Here is a 21,168-nt window from a genome sequence, read left to right as displayed (position 1 = left end):
GAACTCTGCATGTGGAGGGAAGAGAAGAGAAGTCAGACACACTCGTCACTTCACTTCTGAACCAGTTACTATATTAACTACTTAAGGAAAGAGCTTTATCTGAAAGGTTTGGTTCGCTTGTGTCCGCTGAGAACAGATGACGGTCTGTTTATCTGTCAGCAAGGCCTTTGTTTCTAACTCTGCTGAGGAGGAGGATTTACAGACCTTGCTGATAGCATAGAGACTAAATATGTTCAAGGACTCCAGAAATGATCTAATGCACTGGTTCTTTACCTTTCTGACTCCACTGTCCACAATGATATTCAAAGCCCTAGTTTTGTATTAAAAACATAATCTACGTGCAAGTAAAATAATTAAATTTCAGGATTCCAGAAATGTTCTTCAGGGAGGAATACTCTTTATAACCAATTATTCCACATAACTCTTTTAGTCGTTTGTGTTTTACAGTATAAGGACTTAGGATACAGATTTTATTTTCTCACTTGCAATTCAGAGCTGTGTATTCATTAAAAATATTTTTTTTTGATGATTTTATTGATTTGAATGACTTTTTCACATATGTAACACTTTTAAAATTCGGTTTTATCATATATTCGGGTTTTCCTATGCTGTGAGGGTTCTGGTTCTCGAAAGTAAACAAAAAGCTGTCGAGGGGGTGAATATAATTGATTTTTTCTTATGTTAAACTGGATTTAGCTTCAGCTATGTTTAAGAATTACTGGTCTAATCTCTGTTCCTTTGGCTTTCTTCATTCTGTCGTATCAAATAAGTAGTTTAAAGAGTTTAACCCTTTAATTGCTTACCTCGCTATTCTCTGATGGCAGGCTCTCCTCTGTAACCTCCGGGAGAGTCTCGGTCTCTTCTTCAGATTCAGACTGGACATCTTCATGCTCCTCAGGCCCTGCGGTCTTCTGAGAGGGGCTGTTTCTGTGGAGGAAAATACATACAGATTCACATTTCCACCAAACATTAACCTTCAAACTTCAGCTACAAGCAACTAAACACCAGATGTGCTGTGTGTATTGTCAAACTCACCCCTGGAAGGGCTGGGAGTCCAACACTTGACTCTCATAGCAGCCGAGCTCCTTGTCAATAGACGTCTGTAAGCCCAACAAGTGCTGTTCCACTGCAGCACAGATGCTCCTCTGGATTATACTGCAAATAAACACATTTAAGACATCTGAAACAACTATATGTATATATTAAGCTTCCTATTGAGGCAAGAACACACAGTACCCATATTAATCACAATTCGACCTTTTTAATAAGGTCAGCCAAGGAGTTTTCAGCGCAAGCTCAGAGTTCAAACAAATAACCCTCCATTCTGAGCACCTCAGATTCTTGTGTCTGAAAATAGAAGTGTTTTGAAGTCTCTAATGTGTCCTGCACTGAGGGTCTGGCTATGCTGAAGTCATAAGAGCAATGGACCCCCAGCATGCCTTCCTAAACCACCTCCACGTGCTCATCTGGGCCAAAAGTCTCGTTGAGTCACGCTGCCTCGGTGTGCACAAGAAATCATTAGAGGATGGTGCTGTTTGTGCTGTGCAGCATTTCATGGCCAGATGCACTAGATTTGCCTGAAGCTGCTGTTCGGTTACAGATACTTTAATGCATTTTCTGCTCCAAGGCCATTTTAAAATGGGATAATATTCATCCCACTGCTGAGAGTCGAGGTTTCAGCTGAAAAGCCGTTCGCTAGTAAGAAAACTAAAAGCTGAATGTAATTTTGTTTCGATTAAGCTACATGCCTCTTCCAGTTGTTTGTGTTTTACAGGATAAGGACAGAGACAGGATACAGATGTCATTATTTCGTACTTGCAATTTCTACGCAATAAAATATTTCAGAGCTCAGCATAAAATGTAAAATGAAAAAAAAAAAAAAAAGTAAAATGTGTTATTGTAATAAAATGCCCATGTGTTTTTAAGGTTTTATTATTTATCACGTCTAGAAGTCACACTTTTAAAAATAGGCTACATGAATTTTGGAAATTTTGTTTCCTCAAAGCAAATAAAAAGATACTGAAAGGGTTAAATTCTTAATTTTCAGTTGTTTACTGGTCTAATGAAATAGTGGTCTAATGGCTGTTCCTCTAGTTTTCTTAGTTGTGTCATATCAACTAAATAAAATCCAGACAAGCTTAACCCTCTATTTGCTGGTGGGTTTCTTTCATTAGTCCACAATTAGTGGAATGTCAGCAACATGTAGCAATTTGGCATAATTTTATTTTCCACTCTAAGTCACAAAGTCCAGACGGTCTCTCTGTCGGCAAGATGTCATGCCCTAGTTATCTGCTTTTAAGACCATAATCACATCTGTGAAGCTCCATTTCGCCTTCTGTCCACCTAAAGGTCTGTTTATTGCATACTGTGGCTGTTTGAGTCAACAAATCTAATTTAATCCAGAGGATAATTGCATATGTATCAAATCAATGTCAGAGGGATGAACATCAAATGGACCTGTTGGTTCAAGAAAGGCCTTGTATGCTGTTCATGTCACTAGCAAACAAACAACACTCAGAGCAAACCATATGGTTCTAGTTGAGACTTATAAAAATAAAACGTATTATTTACACACTCTTTTAAAAAAAATAAGACACTTACGCGGCAGATCCTGGAAGAATGCTGATGGAAGAAATGTGCGAACTGGAAAAAGAGGAAACGGAAGGAAACATTAGGATGATTATATTAACTATGACTGCATCCTCATGCAATAATCGCTGCGTGTGCCATCTAGGGAAAAGACGTCTCATTTAGTGTACATTTCACGAGTCACGTACACTGTAGAAAAACATGGTTTTTCCATTTCCTGTAAAGGTCACAGGAAACATCAGGAGTGTCAGGAAGCGGGCATCGGAGAGGAATTCGGGGCAAGGGGACTCTGCAGCTCCATAAACATATTCAGACATGCTAGGAACGCTTGCTTACATAACACTAGCTGCCTGCTTCTTGTTAGCACCCGTGTCAGGTTCTGGGAAAGAACAGACAAGGCCTTAAACACACACGCAGATGAGCGTGTACAAAAACAGGACAAGCGTGAGGTCACGTGTCATTTTTAGGCAGCTGTGCGGTCTATGGTGTCATGTCTTGACCCCTTAAGCTCTCTAGGCTGCTAGGAAGACTACTCATGTCATCCCATGAAAGAGGAAAATCCTCACACTTTCTAGAAACTATGGTCTAGTGCTAGTCTACAAGGTCAGAGACTCAAACAATTTCCTGATTTCTAGGATGTGAGCATGTATGTATATATATATATATATATATATATATATACAAAAAAAAAAACGACCACCGAATCAGACCAGTTTACTTTTTTCTTCTTCTGATTTTTGAGAACTCTTTCATCATTCGTATTTTGTAAAAAGCTTCATGTTTCCACTATATTTTCCTTATAAAAGAATAAATAATATTATACATTATAGTGTTCGCTCACAGAAAATAAGATATAATCACATGACCAGCTAACACACTGCCAAAAATTATTTTCTAGTTTAAAATCTAAGAATTGTTTTATATTTTGTCTGGAACGAAACAAAAAAATCTAATAAAAGGATTTTTTTTTTTTGCAGTCTACTTCATTCTGATTCATGAAGAACCTTTAATATCCAAGAAATCTTTGCATTCCAGAAAAGGTTCTTTACAGTGGAAAAGATTGTAAGTACAATGATTACTACTAAATAATACTATAGCTCATTTAAGCTTCTATGTTTCTCTGTACAACGAGGTCACAAAGCCACTATAGATTTTACAAAAAAATAAATAAAAAAAATCTTGTTGAATGTTTTGCAACACATTGCATTCATTATCTCTGTTAACTTAATGTAGATCTATAGCACATTGAAAGGGCATTGCTAATTTAAAAACAGTGCTATTAAAAGAGGAAGTGTCACAGAGAAAGCAACTGGACAAGAGAAGCACTTTTTGAAAAATGCCTTCGGGTGTTTTTTTGTGCCATTTAAAAGTGCATCGCTCGATGTCACAAGAGAGAACAAAACAAGCCTTGTTTAAGACATCCTCAGTATCTTTCACACAACAGTAGCAGAGATCAGTTACAGTAATGCGTTCACAGTGACCGTGCATTACTCAGCATGAAGCACTCTAATAAAGACCCTTCTGTTTCCATTCAGTTCTTCAGCAAGACCTCACCTGAACTCTGAGGCCTGAGATGCATCTAAACTACAGATGCATGATACAGAGTCAGTTTGGTTGATAGCTTACATAACTGAATTTAATTTAATAATATGAATAGTGAATATTTTCACAAGGCTTAAGTGTAAATAATGAAGCATCTAGAAGTAAAGATTGGACAGAGCTAAGAGTAATACGTTGTTTCACGATGAGATCAGCTGAGGCTTTAAGAGGATTACAGACAGACGACTTCCTCTGACTCTGCACTTTATCTTATCAGCATGAGTGGCAAAACACACACACACACACACACTGATTGTGAATTAAATGCTGTATCATGCAGTGATGCATCAATTCCACAATTCTGGCCGAATCTCCATCTCTCATTTTCACCTAAATAATCCTATTTCAACTCATCAACAGGGTTAAGTGAGTTAGCAGGGCTTTACGTCATGCGATCGGAGGCAGTGAGTCATCTCCTCTGAACGTCACATACAGCCTTGACCGAAAACCAAAGAACAAGACAGTCGGATGGGAACAAATCAATCCAGTTTCACCATGAACGACAGCCTCTCTCACAACATCCGCAGCGTTTTTCAACAGAATGTGCAGAGATAAGAGCTTTTCTCCTCTGAAACACTACCTGTGGAGAAGGACTTGACAAGCCATGTTGCTGGGTTTGGTTCTCGTCGATGAGCCGTTCTGGGCGTAAGGTTATCCTGACTGGGCACTCTGTGGTGCTAAAGTCTGGATGAGCAGATCAAAGAGCAAACACAGGCTGCCGGCGCTCATTCTGTGGAGTCCTGTATGTGCTGTCTGTCTGTGTGTGGGACTCAGCACTGCTACAGAAGTGCTGCAGTGGAAACACTGGACCCTCGCTTAAATACACGAGCGTCTGACGCAGCTCGTCGCTAGTGCTTTGGGCCAATCGTCTCTCCATACACACACACAGACAGAGACAGAGCACTCCCTCCTTTCAACTCAAACACCTGTTAGACATTTATATAACCCTGTTACTGTCCAAACAACTGACAGTCTTCACCCCTTACTGCACTGCTGTTAACAGTTAAGGGAACACTGACTCACGAAATGACACATAAATACATGAATACCATCACAGATGTCATCTTAAATGGATCGTTCAGCCAAAAACTGAAATTCTGTCATCATTCACTCACCCATGTCATTCAAAACTCAATGCTTCTGCTGTTCTGCTCACTAACCGCTCAGATTTAGGTCGGTTTCTCACACAAAACAATCATCTGGCTTTTTCAAAAAAAAAAAAACAGCATTCAATAAATTTTTATAGATTTTTTGAGACTTTGTGTCCTTTTTAGCCTCTAATTCATTGTAATCACATCTAGAGGAGCATTTAACTAAACATTTGGCCAAAGATTAATACATTTTCACTTTTTACATGAAAGAAGTCTCAGCTTTTAGATTCTGTCAATTTTAAAAACAAAACTAACCCTAAATGTTTTTTGTATCCTGGGGAATACAAACATTAAAATAAAAAGGCAATGCTTTTGAAAATATATCATGCATTTGTTTTATTGCATCCTAATAAGATGAAAAACACCCATTAATAAATTTTTATTAAATAAATTTATATGCAACTATTTTTTTTAAGTGTTGATTAATAAATAAATTTTGTTTCATTTTTGAGGGTAAATGAAAAAAAATATTTTCGTTTTTTCTGGTTTCAATAAGACAAATTATTTATTTTTCATTGCTACCATTGAAATGTTGATGATGACAGAATTATAATTTTGGGGTGAACTATCCCTTTAACACTTCCTGAAGGTCTAAGGATGAGCAATGTATCAATTAACTGGAAACAAAATTAGAAGTTTCCACTTCAGTCACCAGTGAAATGACCCAGTTTTCATTCCCAACGAAATTTGGATGAGATAATATGAGAACGAGAAACCCCATTAAACAAGAGAGATCCAGAGGATGGCAGAGTCATGTAGACGTTGTCTTCATGGCATGTACTCTGATAGCTCGGTCACAGCGAGTATCAAATTTCCCAGCGTGTTATGCCTGCTGTTCGACATGCTCAGGTGATAGGATGTCAAAAGAAGGGTGAAACCCAATAAATGTAGCTGGATGCCTGCGGTAACGCTTAAAAAGACGAGTGGAAATGAGTTATTACACTTTCCATGAATGGCTGACTAAATAGGCCAAGAGTTCACGTCGAGTCAACACTGCACTTGTTTTGATGGCTCAGTACAGGAGTGCATGGGAAAAGTAGGAGACTTGATCCAGAGGGAAAACTTAAATGTGTTGACACAGGTCTGTCCAGGAGGTCCCAACATCTCCGATGCCACAATAAACCACGGTCCTCAAACTGTAGTGTGCCACAGTGAACGAAGATCTAATCTTGAAACCAAAAGATTGTAGGTTTGAATTAGTGGTCGACCGATTTATTGCCAAGGCTGATATTTGTCATTTTTTAAATATCGACATGAGCCGATTAGTTTTTCTACTTGGCCGATGTGCTCAAGGCGGGACTTTTATTTTGATGACACTGAGAGCGGCATCACCTGAGTGCACACAGTGCTCACACTTTCTCTCTCTTGTTCGTCATCGTCATCTAAAGTATAAACATGTTTCTTTTACACATTTATTTTTTAATCCATTGTAAAATTATTTCAAATTTCTTAAATATTAATAATAATAATGTAAAAAATCATATCTGCTTTATATCAGCTATCGGGGCCCCTGCTTTCCAAGATATCGGCATCGACAGTCAAAAAACACATATCGGTCGACCATATTACAGCACAGGTTGGATTCCAAGGGAATGAACATATTACACGTACAACCTGAATGCACAAGCACTTTGGACAACAGTGTCTGTTAAGTGAATACTAGTTTTTTTTTTTTCATATGCATACCAAACCAGAGGTTTTGGTACAAAGATGTTTACCATTACACCCTTAGTGTTCCAGGCTTAATAAACATGGACTAAAGCCACAAAACTCTTATTTTCACTAGAAAATGGCAACTATCTTCTAAAAAAGTTATCAAGTTATCAATATTATTTCAAACTATAGACCAGGGGTGGTGAATGTCGGTCCTGTAGAGCCTTAATCCTGCAGAGTTTTGCTTCAGCCATAATCAAACAAAGCTAAAATGCAGACTATAAAAGACTATAAACATAGATAAAGTTCCCTTCTCTCCACAACAAATACTTGTTTTCCGTGGACACCGGAGTTCGGATAATGTCACAATAAACTGAAACTCAGCGCATTTTATCTTTCATGTTGTTAATCTGTCAATGATTTAAGTGAAACATATTTAATGTATAGACTTATATATTCCTTTTTACAGTTTTATTCTGTTTCATCCGTTCACAGAAGCTCTTCAGGTGCGTGTGATCTGCTAAATCCATTTACACTATCCTCGGATAAACTCTAACAGAATTTGGCACAACATCAGAGCACTGACATTGCGATTTATAGGTTCACATCTTATCTGCATAGGCCTTACTACTTGAATTCATGATTGGTTGACAGCAAATTTCAAATATTAAATGGAACGATGAAATCACTTTATTAACCGGTTAATAACCATTACAAGGTTTCGATTCTGTTCGGAACTATACAATTTGATTCTGTTTCTGGTTCAAAATTTTGTTTGTTTTCCCGGTTCTGCACTCTCCATGAGGGTGAAAGTATCTATGACGGCCTCTCCATCGATAATGTAAAGCTGTGTTGGCAGTCTTTAGGCAGTGTGAAAGTAGTAACTGACCCTTCCACCTACAGACCAATGCTGTCAAAAACGGTTCACACGTTCCAAAGCTTGAACAACATGTCTCAAGAACACCAATCTACTGATGCTTATTTTAGGGCTGCGTGAAAGTATTTTCCATAGCTGGTGAAGGATACATTGCAGCACTTATATTTAGGTTTATGTGCGACACCCTTTCAGATTCCACTGGGGCACAATGGGGGCAAGCTTGATAAACATCCACTTGACTGTTGGATAACCTGTTCTTCACTTATGATTTGAGAAGCATGCCAAATTATACAACAATAAAGCAATTTGACAAAAACATGCCGACTATATAATTTGAAACTGAAAATACAGGCCGGAAAGTATTTATAGCACATTGTTTGGAGCAAATTGCATTCTCTGAAGTTAATCATTAATTATTTGCTATCCTGACACAGCAAAAATGCCTCGTAACATATCATAAAAGCTATAAAATGCTATCTGTTACTGCAGTGAATGACAGGCCATTAGAGATAGCACCGCTGCATCAAAAAAATAACAATGCCTCTGAATGCCTCTGACGTGACACGGCCCATGTCCTTAAGGAGGTTTACGATGTGAAAGCCGTCTTGGCCTTAAAAGGGTCATGACATACTTTAAAAATGTAGTTTGCACCCAAACCATTTTCAATGATTTGAGTGAATTTGTCACGGCCTTTCCTTCAATGCAAACAGCAATTGTAATGCTTGGCTATCATCTTTGCATAGCAAATAAATCACCAAATCGTCAAATAAATTCATCAAATAATGCAATACTCAAGGTGATTTGGAAGAAAAAACAATGCCCAAATGTTTTCATATACGTGCTAAAACTACTGGAAAGAAATTATGTTAAAATATCCAAATGCTTTTGTGCTGAAAAGAGCTGTGGGCGAATCTTTTAAAAGCCTGGCACTGATCAACATCTTATTAGACCCAGAGCGTTTGGATGTGCTCGGATTAATTAGCAGCTTTGCTCCGCCCATTTCCCTGCGGATCATGCTTTTTGCTTGTGTCTGACTTGGACTTACTCCAGCAGCTTCCATCCAAAACTGTTCGTGCAGAGACTAAACACTTCAAAGAGAATAAGATTAGCAAAGTGTACGCAAGATCCTTATACGAATAAACAGACAGGGCGTGTGGAGCTTCGTCTCACACAGAAGATAGTCTCAACTTGTTTAGGTGGGGAACATTGTTTATGCAACACAAATGCACACTAGATTTATGTTCCGAAACCTTCCAAAATGGCATTACACAGCATCACATGAGTGGTCCTGACACAAAGGCTTTTAAAAGCCTTTTAAGACCTATTTATTGTCAGCACAGCATGTATCCTTCACAAAAAAGCAAAGTCAGAATGCATTGCAACAAGCTGACAATATATATACAGTACTGTTCAAAGATTTTGAATCATGTAAGAATCATTTGAATCATTGTTTTATATAATTTGATTCGATCAGAAGTGATATTTAATGCATTTATAAATGACACAAAAAATTATCTATAACAAAAATATTATACAAATGTATTTTCTACTAATTACTGTTCTTTTAAAAAAAAAATTATTCATCAAAGAATCTTGAAAAATATATCTGGGGTTTCCACAAAAGTATTAAGCAGCACAACTATTTTTGCTGATAATAATAAATGAATAAGAATAATAAAATAATAAGAAGAATCAACACCACTGATAACAAGAAGTGTTTCTTGAGAAGGGAACTAGTATATTATACTGATTTCTGAAGGATCATGTGACACTGAAGACTGGAGAAATGATGCTGAAAATACAGCTTTGATCACAGGAATTAATTACATTGTGAAATATTTAAAAATAGAGAGCAGTTATATACATTTAAATGAATATTTCTGAACTTTACTGTATTTTTTATTAAATTAATGCAGTCTTGGTGAGCATAAGAGACTTTGTTCAAAAACATTAAAAAGTATCAACAGGAAATCATAAAAAAAATTGAAAAAGACGCATATTTTGGTGTGGTCTGTATTTTGTAACACTCATTAGAGTGTCAAATTGTTTTAAAAGCAATGTCAAAAGTCAAAATCAATTGTGAATAAAGTATCTTGCATGCTATTTCCATGATGCAATGCCTATAAATGTTATAAATAACTCACTTCTGAGAACACTTAGAAGGGAGCGGTTAATGGAACAACACCAATGACAGCAGCAGAGCCAAACAAATTGGTTTTTTGGATAGAATGCAAGAATATAAATCTGTCTCACTTCAGCAAGTATTTCTCAATGTCACATGCCAACACTCATGGCCCTCGTTTTTATTAAGATTACAGGTTGAAGCACTTAATCACCTTAAACACGGAGCGACTGTCCAAACACCGTTACCTTATCACTGATTTGAGTCACGAACGTTTCACATTTAGTCTCAATCCAAAACACCTATCCAATTAAGCTTGTGTCAGACAGAAACACGCTACCAATCCATTTTGTGTTATCTTACCAGACACCTCTCAGCAGACCGCCCGATGTCTCACGAGAAGAGCTACAGGTTAAAAACAGCCATTAATCATACTCTCCACACCCTCACATACAGAGTTAAAAATCTAGAGCATGTCTATAAAAACAGCTAGACATTAAAACAGATGTCAGACTCATAGACTTGGTATGGCTCTGAAGTGCTAGCTTTATAACATGGCATCAAGGCAAGGCCATCTGACATTTAGGACGCTGTGGGTTTGAAGTCACCCTCTGAAAGTGTGTTCTGATCGACTTCAGAGGAACAAAGGCCAAGAGAGATCACGGCTCAGACGGCTGATAGGTCAGTTATGGATCTCAACACAGCGGGCAGATTAGGGTCAGAGACACCAGTGTTGAGAAAGCTAAAAGCTACTCATATTTACTACTCATATAATCAAGCAATTCTTTAGGGAAAGTAATAAGCTAAACTGCAACATGCAAACAAAAAGTAACCAAATTCACTAAAGCAACTGAAAAAGAAATATGTATTTTATTTTACTATTCGATCATGCAACTGATAATTTAACCCGATGCATATTTTTCTTGCACAAAAACACTTTTCACACTTTACTCGTTTATTGTTCGTTCATTTAGGTTAACTCCCATTTAGGGTACAACATTAAACGTGGACAGATCCATAGCAAATAACCAGAAATACTTATATCATTCTTAATTATATCAATATTTTGTTTACATGAACTGTCAGAACGGTATTGTCCACTTTTCCACACTGCAAAAGCTAAAAACATGCCTATATAATTCAACTGAAACTAAAATCTGTCTGACTAATGATACATTTTGTAGCATCATAACATTTAGTATCGAATTTCAGTAAGATTTTGAAATACTTTCGAAAGAAGTCTCTCTGCTCACCAAGGCTATATTTATTTGATCAAGAAAACAGTAAAACAGTAATATTGCAAAATATTATTAAAATTCAATAACTTTTCTATGTGAATTGATTTTAAAATGTAACTCATTATCTTCAATGTTGAAAACAGCTGTACTGATTAGCAAGGAAATTTTGATACATTTTTCAGAATTCTTTGATGAGGTTCAAAAGAATAGAATGCATTTAAAAACTTTGTAACATTGTAACGGTATTTGCTGTCACTTTAGATCAATTACTTTATATAAAAAAAAAAAACATTTTTGTTACATTAACAAAATCAAATGATTCATATCAAGAGCTGGTGAGTGGCACAGATGTGAGGTTACGTAAAGGTAACTTGTGTTACTGTACCTTAAATATACACACACACACACACAAGCTCTCATATTGAATTGCACAGGGAGATGCCTGAGAGGGATCTCAGACTAGACAGATCCCAGATGAAGATGTTTCTAAAACTGTTTTTACCTGGAGGAGGGGGCGACATGGGCATGTTTAGGGGACTGGGAGGAGGGACCGTCCTCTCCGTCCCGTGGGAGCTCCTCACAAGCCTCCGACTTCTCTTCCTCCAGGAGCTCAGTGATCTATGGGGTGAGAGAGAGAGAGAGAGAGAGGGAAATGTGAACACCACAGGCCTGCTGACACTACATCAGCAGCATTTATGTCTAATTCATCATTAGTATTACATTACATGTCAACATCTCACGCCCTGTGAGATCCAGTCATTATGCAACGCCCCACACTTATCCCGATTATCAGCAGGGAGCCTAATTTACACGCATGCTGACTCGTGACATCACGCGTACGGTGGTTGGTGATAACTACAGGACGTTATATAACGCAGTAATATAATGTAAACTGATATTTCCCACTGACACACTACAGCAAAAGATACAAATAACTGACTGCGAATCATTTTAGCTGGTGAAAATACTAGTGTTTGAATAATTTTGACCACCACTGTTTATCTGATGGCATGCGTTTATCACTAGTGTGGTTTTCCTGAAGTCTTGGATGAGTTGCGTAACATAAGAGTCTTGCGAAAAATAGGTTTCGATGAAATATGTGCTAAGAGTCAGTCACGGGAATTCAAAGCACGGCACACGGCGTTCAAGGCTGCACATCCGTGTGTAAATCTATCTGACAGTATTTAATATCAGACAAACTTTGGCACTAGCACACCATCAAATGCACCCTGCATCTGCTGCAGTATTGCTGCCATGTTGCCATAGCAACTATTTCCCTCCACATCTGATTGGCCGAGCGGGCTGCTGTTGAGCGATTGTGCAGATATGAGTCACATGCAGCGTGCAGAACATCTCTATATGCTTCCAGCCACGCTTCACTCTCATTTACCTTTTGGACACTTAAGCTCCAGATTCTGCAATTTTAAGTCATTTTATTTTATGATCTTTAATTCTACCTGCCTTTCACATTATATTTTTCCAGACTTGAGTGTTATAGTGCACATCTTAGAGGTGGGAATCCTTAGGGACCTCGCCATTTATTTGATCTGCTTTTTTCAAAGAAAAGCAATTACAACAAGACTGCATTGTGATTATTCAGCAACAGCACAGCTCAAAATGCGCATCTATGTAAAGATCTAGCATTCTGGGTCCCACTGGGTAAAACTTCTTTTGGATAAATGTGCCAAAAGCATAAAAGTAAATGTACTTAATGATGTAAAATACTAGTTGGTTGCTTCTTCTGAAAATATGTGCTTTTAAATCTAGCCGTAAACTTACATGCAGTGTAATGTCTGTAATGATTTGTCCTCCTGTTGTTTTTTTATTATCAGAATTAATAATATTAATAATAATAATAATATTTGTATTAAAAAATTAATATTTGTATTAATTATAATGATAACATCAGTGGCAAAATGCATAATAATAATAATAATAATAATAATAATAATAATAATAATAATAATAATAATAATGACGATTATAATAAAATTACAAAATACCAATACAATTATTAAACATTTTATTATAACTTATAATAATGCCAACCACAATTTTAAATATTATTATTAATAGTAGTATTTTGTATTATTATTATTATTATTATTTTATTTTGCATAACTTAAACTTAAAAATAATAAAACAAATTACAAAATACCACTACAATTATTATTAATTGCGTTTATTATAACTAATAATAATGCCAACAATAACTATTATCCGTGGTAGTATTTATAGTATATATTATTATCCTATTTTTTATAATTTAATAATAATATAAACTTGCAAAATACTAAAACAATTATTAATTGTTTATTATAACTAATAATAGTGCCTACAACAATAATAATAATCATTATTGTTAGTCATTGTAGTATGTATGCATTATCATTATTCTATTTCTTATAACTTAATAATAACAATAATACAAAATACCAATTATTACAACAAAAAATAATGCTGCCAACAACATTTATTATTATTATTAGTTGTAGCATGCATCATTGTTATTCTATTTGTTATAAGTCGATAAGAATAATAATAATTATTATTATTATTAATATTGGTAATGTGTGGACTGATGTAGTCGCTGATGACGTCAATGGACACAAAAACTGAGGTTTTGTAAGAAAATCAACAAAGGAATACTTGCAGATGTGAAGGAAATGACCCCTGCCTCTCACTGTTTTCATTATTAGTAACTACTGCTATCAAACACGACCACACAAGGTCTTAAACACTGACGCGTGGGGGAAACATCCTCACAGCTTCATCCATGGTGTTTTAATACGTCCAAGAAGCTGAAGCACGCAGAAACTCGTCCTTTGTTTGTTAATGTGCCGCCTCCAGATTACACAACAACATCTGCATACAAAAACCAACAGCAGAGAGCTGACCGAGACTCTAATTAAAGGCGCTCTTCATTAATTAGTAAAAACGCTGTCAACCACATACAAGAACCAAAGAGGAAAAACAACCCACACGAATGGAGAAGTCATCTCACAGCCGCTGAGGAACAGAAAAACAGGCTCAGCAACTGTGTGTGAAGATCTGCAGCGCTGCACGGTGACCTGCTTTATTTCTGTGTCTGGCCACAGCTGGTCTGAACATTTCAGGGCGGAAACAGGAATTTGAAAAACAAAAGGACACAGCCTTTTCAGAGTTTGAATGAGAAACACACAATAACAAGAGTTGCTAGAGAGAATAGGGCACGGTCACCATTGAGGGCTCATAATAAGTCGTGCATCATTACATGGACAGAATCGTCGACCTCTGTCCCAAGACCAATCTCTTAGTAATACACAATTATCCAAATGATTTAATCTTAGGCACTTATGTAACAAACCCTGTCACTTCAGAATGCTTTATTTAAACGCCAGACTTGACATCGGATAAACAATTACATAAGTCATCTCACTGAGCCCTGGGTGAGGCATATGACCAGTGTTTGGGGGAGTCTCTCAAGCGGGACACACTTAGAAATAAATCTGTGATTTATGCCCATATTCATTTCAGCATATGCCAGCTCCTTGAGCACTGGCCTGAATCCAGATAGGTCACCCAGGACCTTCCTCATACCGCTTACAGTGGTTTCTGTCCCTTCGGTTTCTTATCCCCGCACCTTCAGCAGACTGTAATGTCTAGTATTTCTAAGCATGTCTGCAGTGGAACCCACTGAAATCAATAAGATCTGTTTCAACCTGATTGAATGGAGGAATCTGATCATAAAAATAGAATTTTCTCTATAATGCAGAGTGCCAAAGAATGTGGATGAATGAATAAAAAAATACCATCATTAATAATCACACATTTCTTTCATGTTTAATTTTTAATTGCAAACCCCATTGTTTGTTAAAAAAAATTAAGTTTAATTTTAATTTGATTAAAATATAAATTGAATTAACGTTTTATGGATTCATTTGATAACCAGAATAATTTAAATACACAACACAGAATAAAAAAATAATAATAATAATAATATGTCATAGGGCCCTTTTGTTGTAAATGGATTAGTTTTCATGCATTCAAATAATTAGACATGCTTGAACACAGAATTACTGATTAGTAAACTGATATTAAATTGCATAAGTTTCATGATTTTACTGAAAATTATCTATTAAAATTTAATTTAACCCTTAATAAAAGTCAGGAAAAATGACATTTGGATGAATAGATAGATAGATAGATAGATAGATAGATAGATAGATAGATAGATAGATAGATAGATAGATAGATAGATAGATAGATAGATAGATAAAATTGAATTTGGAAAAAATAACTTTTACGTCATAGAATTAAATGTGAAATTATCTTGAGCTTGTGTTAACCACATACCATATAAATGGCATTTAAATCAAAAACACATTCAAAACCCCCCAAAACGATGAAATGCCAACTCATTCCTGTCCTCTGGCCTAGAAAAACACGTCATCCCTGCATCAGTCTACTGAAATCAGTTGTGAGTTACGTCTATGTAAAGCTGTTGGAATAACTCATGACGGCTGAGGTGTTGACTGAAAAGGCAGCTGCCTATATAGAGATTAGACAGCAAGGCAGCTCTCCAGTTTATGTCGTTTAGATGAACCTTTCCCAGGTCAGTAAATTTCTGAAAGTTATGAAAAGACCAACGCAGGTGCCAGAAACAAACTTACATCACTCAAATATGTTACTGTGGTTAGTACTGTCTCTGTACAAAAAAGGTTGTTTCCTCTTTTTTGCCCGTCTGACTTAAAGGAGAAGGAGAAGTCACTTGGAAAGAATTTACAGACCATTATTAACCATTTCATGGGCATGTAAAGAAAGCAGATATGTAAAGTCTGGTGATGTAAGAAATCTCGAGCTCCTTAAAAGGAAGCGAGTGTCATCCAAATGAGATTTAAAACAAATGACTGTGAGAGAACCAGCAGTCTGCAAACTGAATACAGGAGACACGCCTTTCAGATTAGATTTCAGTCTATTACATAACAACTGCTTTTCCTTTTTCTGTGCTTCACATCTGCTCGTGTAAAGCGCTGGCTTCACCTGGAACTGGGGCAAACGGCACACATTTGAAAAGCTTTAAACAAACACAGAGCACAAGTATATAATCGCCTTTTAAAACTCAAATCACAATATCGCATTTGCAAGGTTTGGGCAAGTGTTTAATGAGGAACAAAGCTAATACCAACTTACACTAAGCCTATTGATCTAGAAAACAAATGTACAACTTTGATGCTTCCCCGGGATAAATGTACTGCATATACAACATCTGTTTATGTAACAGATGTATTTGTTGTTTAATTCACTTCTGCATCTGTTTGCATTTTTGTTTTTATCTCTAATCGGACACTGCTTCACCCACATTACATGTGAAAATGGACAAACTACAATTTATATGCATTTATTTTCTAAATAAACACTGTAAACATCTGAATCTGCCGTATGCACATCAATGTGACACAGTCACCACTGATAAGCTACTACTAAAAATATTGTAAAAACTATATTTTCTGTAAACGATTTGTGAATAGCGCTATACAAATAAACTTTATTTTAATTGAATCCAACAATTTAGTTCCTTGGCTGCTGTCATATGCAGAGCACTGAGACAAAGCTCATTCATTATTAGTGTCCGTGTATTGTGTGATGCATGCAGCGATTCACAATATATTCTGGTAGAGATCAGTGGTTTATTGAATGGTGCATCCTTGTCAGTTTTCCTGGGCTTTAAATAAATAGCACTGGTTTTTTCACAATATCTTGTGTGAATACAGATGAGCAGCACTAATGTCAAAAATAGCACTGCAGAAGCACTCAGGAAAGAAAGTTCACCTGGTCATTAATGGAGCTGTAGTCATTGGTGTTGGAAATGTCCTCGTCCTCTGAGTCAAAAAACTCCTCCTGGTTCTCCAGCAGTTCTGCCAGAATACGGCTGACCGACTCCTGCTCTCTCAGATCCTCCGCATCCGTGTCTAAACTACACACCGTAGAAGGGAATTGGGTTAAATGTGTGTCATTCTCTGATGGTAAAATACTTTCTTCTATATCAGCTTAAAATGCTGATTTCCTCAATGGTGTAAATGCTGACTTTCTGGTGCAAAATCATCAAAATATTGCTCTGTTTGTTTGAGTATCCAATCGTCTGGACTCTTAAACTTTAGCTTAACCATTAGTGTGAGTTTGGGGCAAGACTGTGTCCATCTAACAGGAAACAAGTGTTTGGGAATCAGTTTGAAAACTTAATGCTATTCCAATTGGTGAGTCTAAGAGGCCGTACACACATAATGTGTTTTTTCCATTGTTTTTCAATGTAAAGGAGGCATTCTGCACTGTGCTTTTTTAAAAACCATTCCTAAATGTTGCGTCTGGGATTTTTAGACGCGTTTTGAGTGAACGTCCCCTAATGCATGCAGAAACTATACATTTCAGCGTTAATCTTTTTCACTGGTTTTTGATTCGACAGTCAACATCAACATCATCTTCCCTGCCCTTTGAATTCATCTTAGCTCTGTTTATCATTTGACCCTATTTAAGAGTTTCCCACACAATCGAAACTGTGAAGATTGTGAGTGGGCATGTACTATTATAAATAGCCTTACACTGGAAAAAATGACTCTTCTCTTTTGCAAGCAAAATAGCTAATGTGAATTATCAGAATCTAAAAAAGCATCTTACTGGAAAATGTCTGGGCCGAAGACGGCAGCGAGAGCTCCTATGCTCCAGCTCTCCTCCTGAAGAGACGCCACACCAGACAGAAAGCGGCAGAGAAAGCGGAGCAAGCTGTAATTGACCTGCGGCAGCTGTTGAAGAAAGTACTTCATGTTTCTGCCCAGCTCTTCCTCACTGCTGTAGTCTAAAGGAGAGCAAACAAACCAATGGTCAGAACGAGGAGGACGTTCATGGGGCGTGAACTTATTACGATATGAGGTGAGCAGGCTGATGTAAAGGCATGAAAGAGACTATGGCCGTGCTTTGATGATGCAATCATATTAAAAGTCTGTCAAGGTGCCAGAACATTCCAGAAGGTAAAACGAGCATTTGCAGAGAGATAGTTCACCCAAAAATGATAATTACCTCATGATTTACTCACCCTCGAGCCATCCTGGGTGTATATAACCTTCTTTCAGTTCTTTTTATGAAAGTTGGTTGCACTTTTTGGGCTTTAAAAATCTCGACCATACATTCACTGCCATTGCCATTTTTAAACATTTCTCTGATAGTACTTGTCTGAAAGAAGCAAGTCATATACAACTAGGATGGATTGAGGATGAGTAAATCATGGGGTCATTTTCATTCTGGGTGAGTCATCTCGTCAAGCCAATTCGGACAGGTGGTAGGGTAACAGAGCTTTCTCCACCTTGATAAAGCTGCATTATTTGTGCCTGTAAGCCTGCAGGGATGACGGGCTCGGGGAGCTCCTGCAGGAAGAGGCGTAGCAGGCTGACGGCCGATGCCAGGTCGGCCTCCTTCTCCAGGTTGACTTCAACGCCGCTGTCGTATCGCTGCCTGAGCCATTCCACACGTTCTGCGTTCCCGTTCACTAGAAATAGACCCAGGTGCAGCCCTCCTGCAAAAAACACAGACACAGCTCACTTAGACAAACCTACGGGCAGAATAACGTATACATCATCTCACCGAAGAGACTCTAATCGCTGAATCATTGCACAGAGCAGCTGACTAAGCGGAGCAGTTGCTTGTTAAACTCATAATCCCGTCAGTCAGATCTGTTAGCATGATAACATCAGTTCTCTGAGATGTACGAGATGATGAAACACACTTGCCTATTTAAAAAAAAAAAAAAAGTATAACTGTGGCATATTTTAATTTCAAGACGGAACAAGTTTAAATTCTTCAAATTAAATGTTTAGAATAAAATCCATAATGGATATTTTTACGGCTTGGTTCTTGACTGAAGTGCTTTTAAAATAAACTCTAGATTTCTGCCAAATCTGATCGGAAGCTTTCTAAAAGCTCAGTTGGCAAATCAGCATTTGCCGGTCTGTCTCGGTTCCCGATCCTGGTGCTGTGTGTGTGTATATAAGACTCTTCCACCACATGAGAGGGAAGCCACAGCTAACACACTGTTATGTCTAAATTAGCTTCAGTACAAAAACATCCTTCCGTATGAAACGGTGGAGAATTGCCAGTGTGCTGAACTCAGAGAGGAAGAGCTGGTGTTTGGAGACAACAGCGGCAGCTAAAGCCCTTTAATGGACTTAACAGCCCTGCCAACGTAGTTTCAACATCCTGCCTGTGCTGCAGTTTAAACATCAGGCTGCAGTCATCATCTCTTTAAAGAGAATTTACAATATTCTCACAGTCTGCTGGACATGCGAGTGAGAAGTTCAGCAATTTGCAAATTCCAGTAATTGAAAAATAGAGTAAAATGTGAAGGACTTGGCATTTAGGTCTCTACATGTGGCAGTCAGTAGGTGAGAGACTCGCCGTATTGATTCAGTGGTATTATAGATGCCTTGGGCTTAGACTTGACTTTTAACTCTGTGATGTTGCAGAATAAAGGAAGTAGATCTTTGTTTTGGGAGTACAGGGAAGCCACTCCTATCATACAATCAAACCAAACAACATTTTTGGCTTTATCAGATGAAAGTGTCATGCTCTGCATGCCGTGCTACTTTGATTAATACAGAAATATTTAAACCATTTATTTAGCAGCTATATACTCATGTGTTACACAGCCTTGGTGCAGATTTCAGAGTAAAGAGGGGTTTTGAAGACACGCAAATACAATTATTATGACATCACATCATACTAATTACACAACCTACCAAAGTTTGGGGTCAGTAAGAAGTTTTAAATTAAATTATTTTTTAAAAATGAATCTTCATTTCTATCCCTGGAGTCATTTTAGTAGCTATGATGCCTCTATCAGTGACGACACATAAAGGCTAGTAAGAAAGTACCATGATTCACCAGGTGCCCCCCCCCCCCCCCCCCGACTCACCGTGTTCTTCAATGTACTCGACGATGCTCCTGACCAGCAGGGGGACCTCATTTCCTGGCTGCCCGCTGTGCTGCACCTCCTCCAGGGGGATCCCGAACACTCTGGCCGTGCTGAGGGAGTCGCTGAGGGAAGTATTGGGGCTCTTCCTCATCGCCTCCACAGCCAAGCTGCTTCAGTCCGTCTGCGCACAGAGATGCCCAGAGTAAGGTCACATCGGACAAACACGCTATCATGGGTGGGGCGTGAGCTCAAACGACCAACTCCGGACAACAAGAACAAAACAAGCAGAAAATTGGAGCGGGACCTCTCCCATCTCGGAAGCGGTGGTTCTTATCCTGTGTGAGTGTGGAGATGAGGAGAGCTTAAATAAGTGGAGCGACTGTTATGTGCAAGGATCCTACAGCCGTCAGATGCGGCACGCTGATTTGGTTGATGGTAGCAGGTGGCTGCAATTCTTCTTCAACATGCAAATTCCATCACAAACAACACAAACACAGCGAACAAGCTGTTCATGTTAAGGAAAAACTCTGATTAGTGTTTGGAAATGTACACAAAATCGAAACTCTATCTGTCGGGACACATGATGTCTTCACGCCAACACCAGATGGTTTCACACATCTTATCTCAGCAAGTATGATTTAGGGCCATATGCAATCCATTTTATTTTTTCCCAAATTTGTTTTTTTTTTTTCATTTAAATTTTTCTGGATTGCAATTTTTTTTTCCTGTTTCAATATCTCTCAACTCCTTTTCAATGGTTAAATTTAACTGTATTAATCAAAAAAATTTTTTTTTTTATTTAAAATCCTAACACATTTTCACAACATTTTTTTAAAGGTTTAACAAAAATTACGTTTAGAATTTTTTTTTCTTCACCATATGTTTTATTGTTACCTAATTCTGTGTTTTAGCATGTCTAATTATTTAAATGCATAAAACTAATTCATTTATTCTTAAAATAGCCTTTTCAAATGCCCCCCCCCCCACCTCAGAAATTA

General features: G+C 37.5%; 1 protein-coding gene across 3 annotated transcripts in view; it reads right to left on the bottom strand.

Moving 5' to 3' along the window:
- LOC113114288 (protein FAM13B-like) overlaps positions 1-21,168 on the bottom strand; it is a 42,455-nt gene that overhangs the window by 13,423 nt on the left and 7,864 nt on the right. For all 3 annotated transcript variants that reach the window (XM_026281179.1, XM_026281180.1, XM_026281181.1), the window contains exons 3-10: positions 20,171-20,351; positions 18,566-18,775; positions 17,884-18,061; positions 17,041-17,185; positions 11,732-11,847; positions 2,602-2,643; positions 1,036-1,155; positions 804-927 (exon numbers count right to left, since the gene is read on the bottom strand). In XM_026281179.1, coding sequence (XP_026136964.1) covers positions 804-927; positions 1,036-1,155; positions 2,602-2,643; positions 11,732-11,847; positions 17,041-17,185; positions 17,884-18,061; positions 18,566-18,775; positions 20,171-20,321 — 1,086 coding nt within the window. In that variant the 5' untranslated portion in view covers positions 20,322-20,351. The remainder of the gene's footprint in view (positions 1-803; positions 928-1,035; positions 1,156-2,601; positions 2,644-11,731; positions 11,848-17,040; positions 17,186-17,883; positions 18,062-18,565; positions 18,776-20,170; positions 20,352-21,168) is intronic.

Source organism: Carassius auratus, chromosome 14 (assembly GCF_003368295.1).
Source record: "Carassius auratus strain Wakin chromosome 14, ASM336829v1, whole genome shotgun sequence".
NCBI lineage: Eukaryota > Metazoa > Chordata > Actinopteri > Cypriniformes > Cyprinidae > Carassius > Carassius auratus.
The sequence above is the reverse complement of the archived record's forward strand: the minus strand, read 5'-3'. Positions and strand labels throughout refer to the sequence as shown.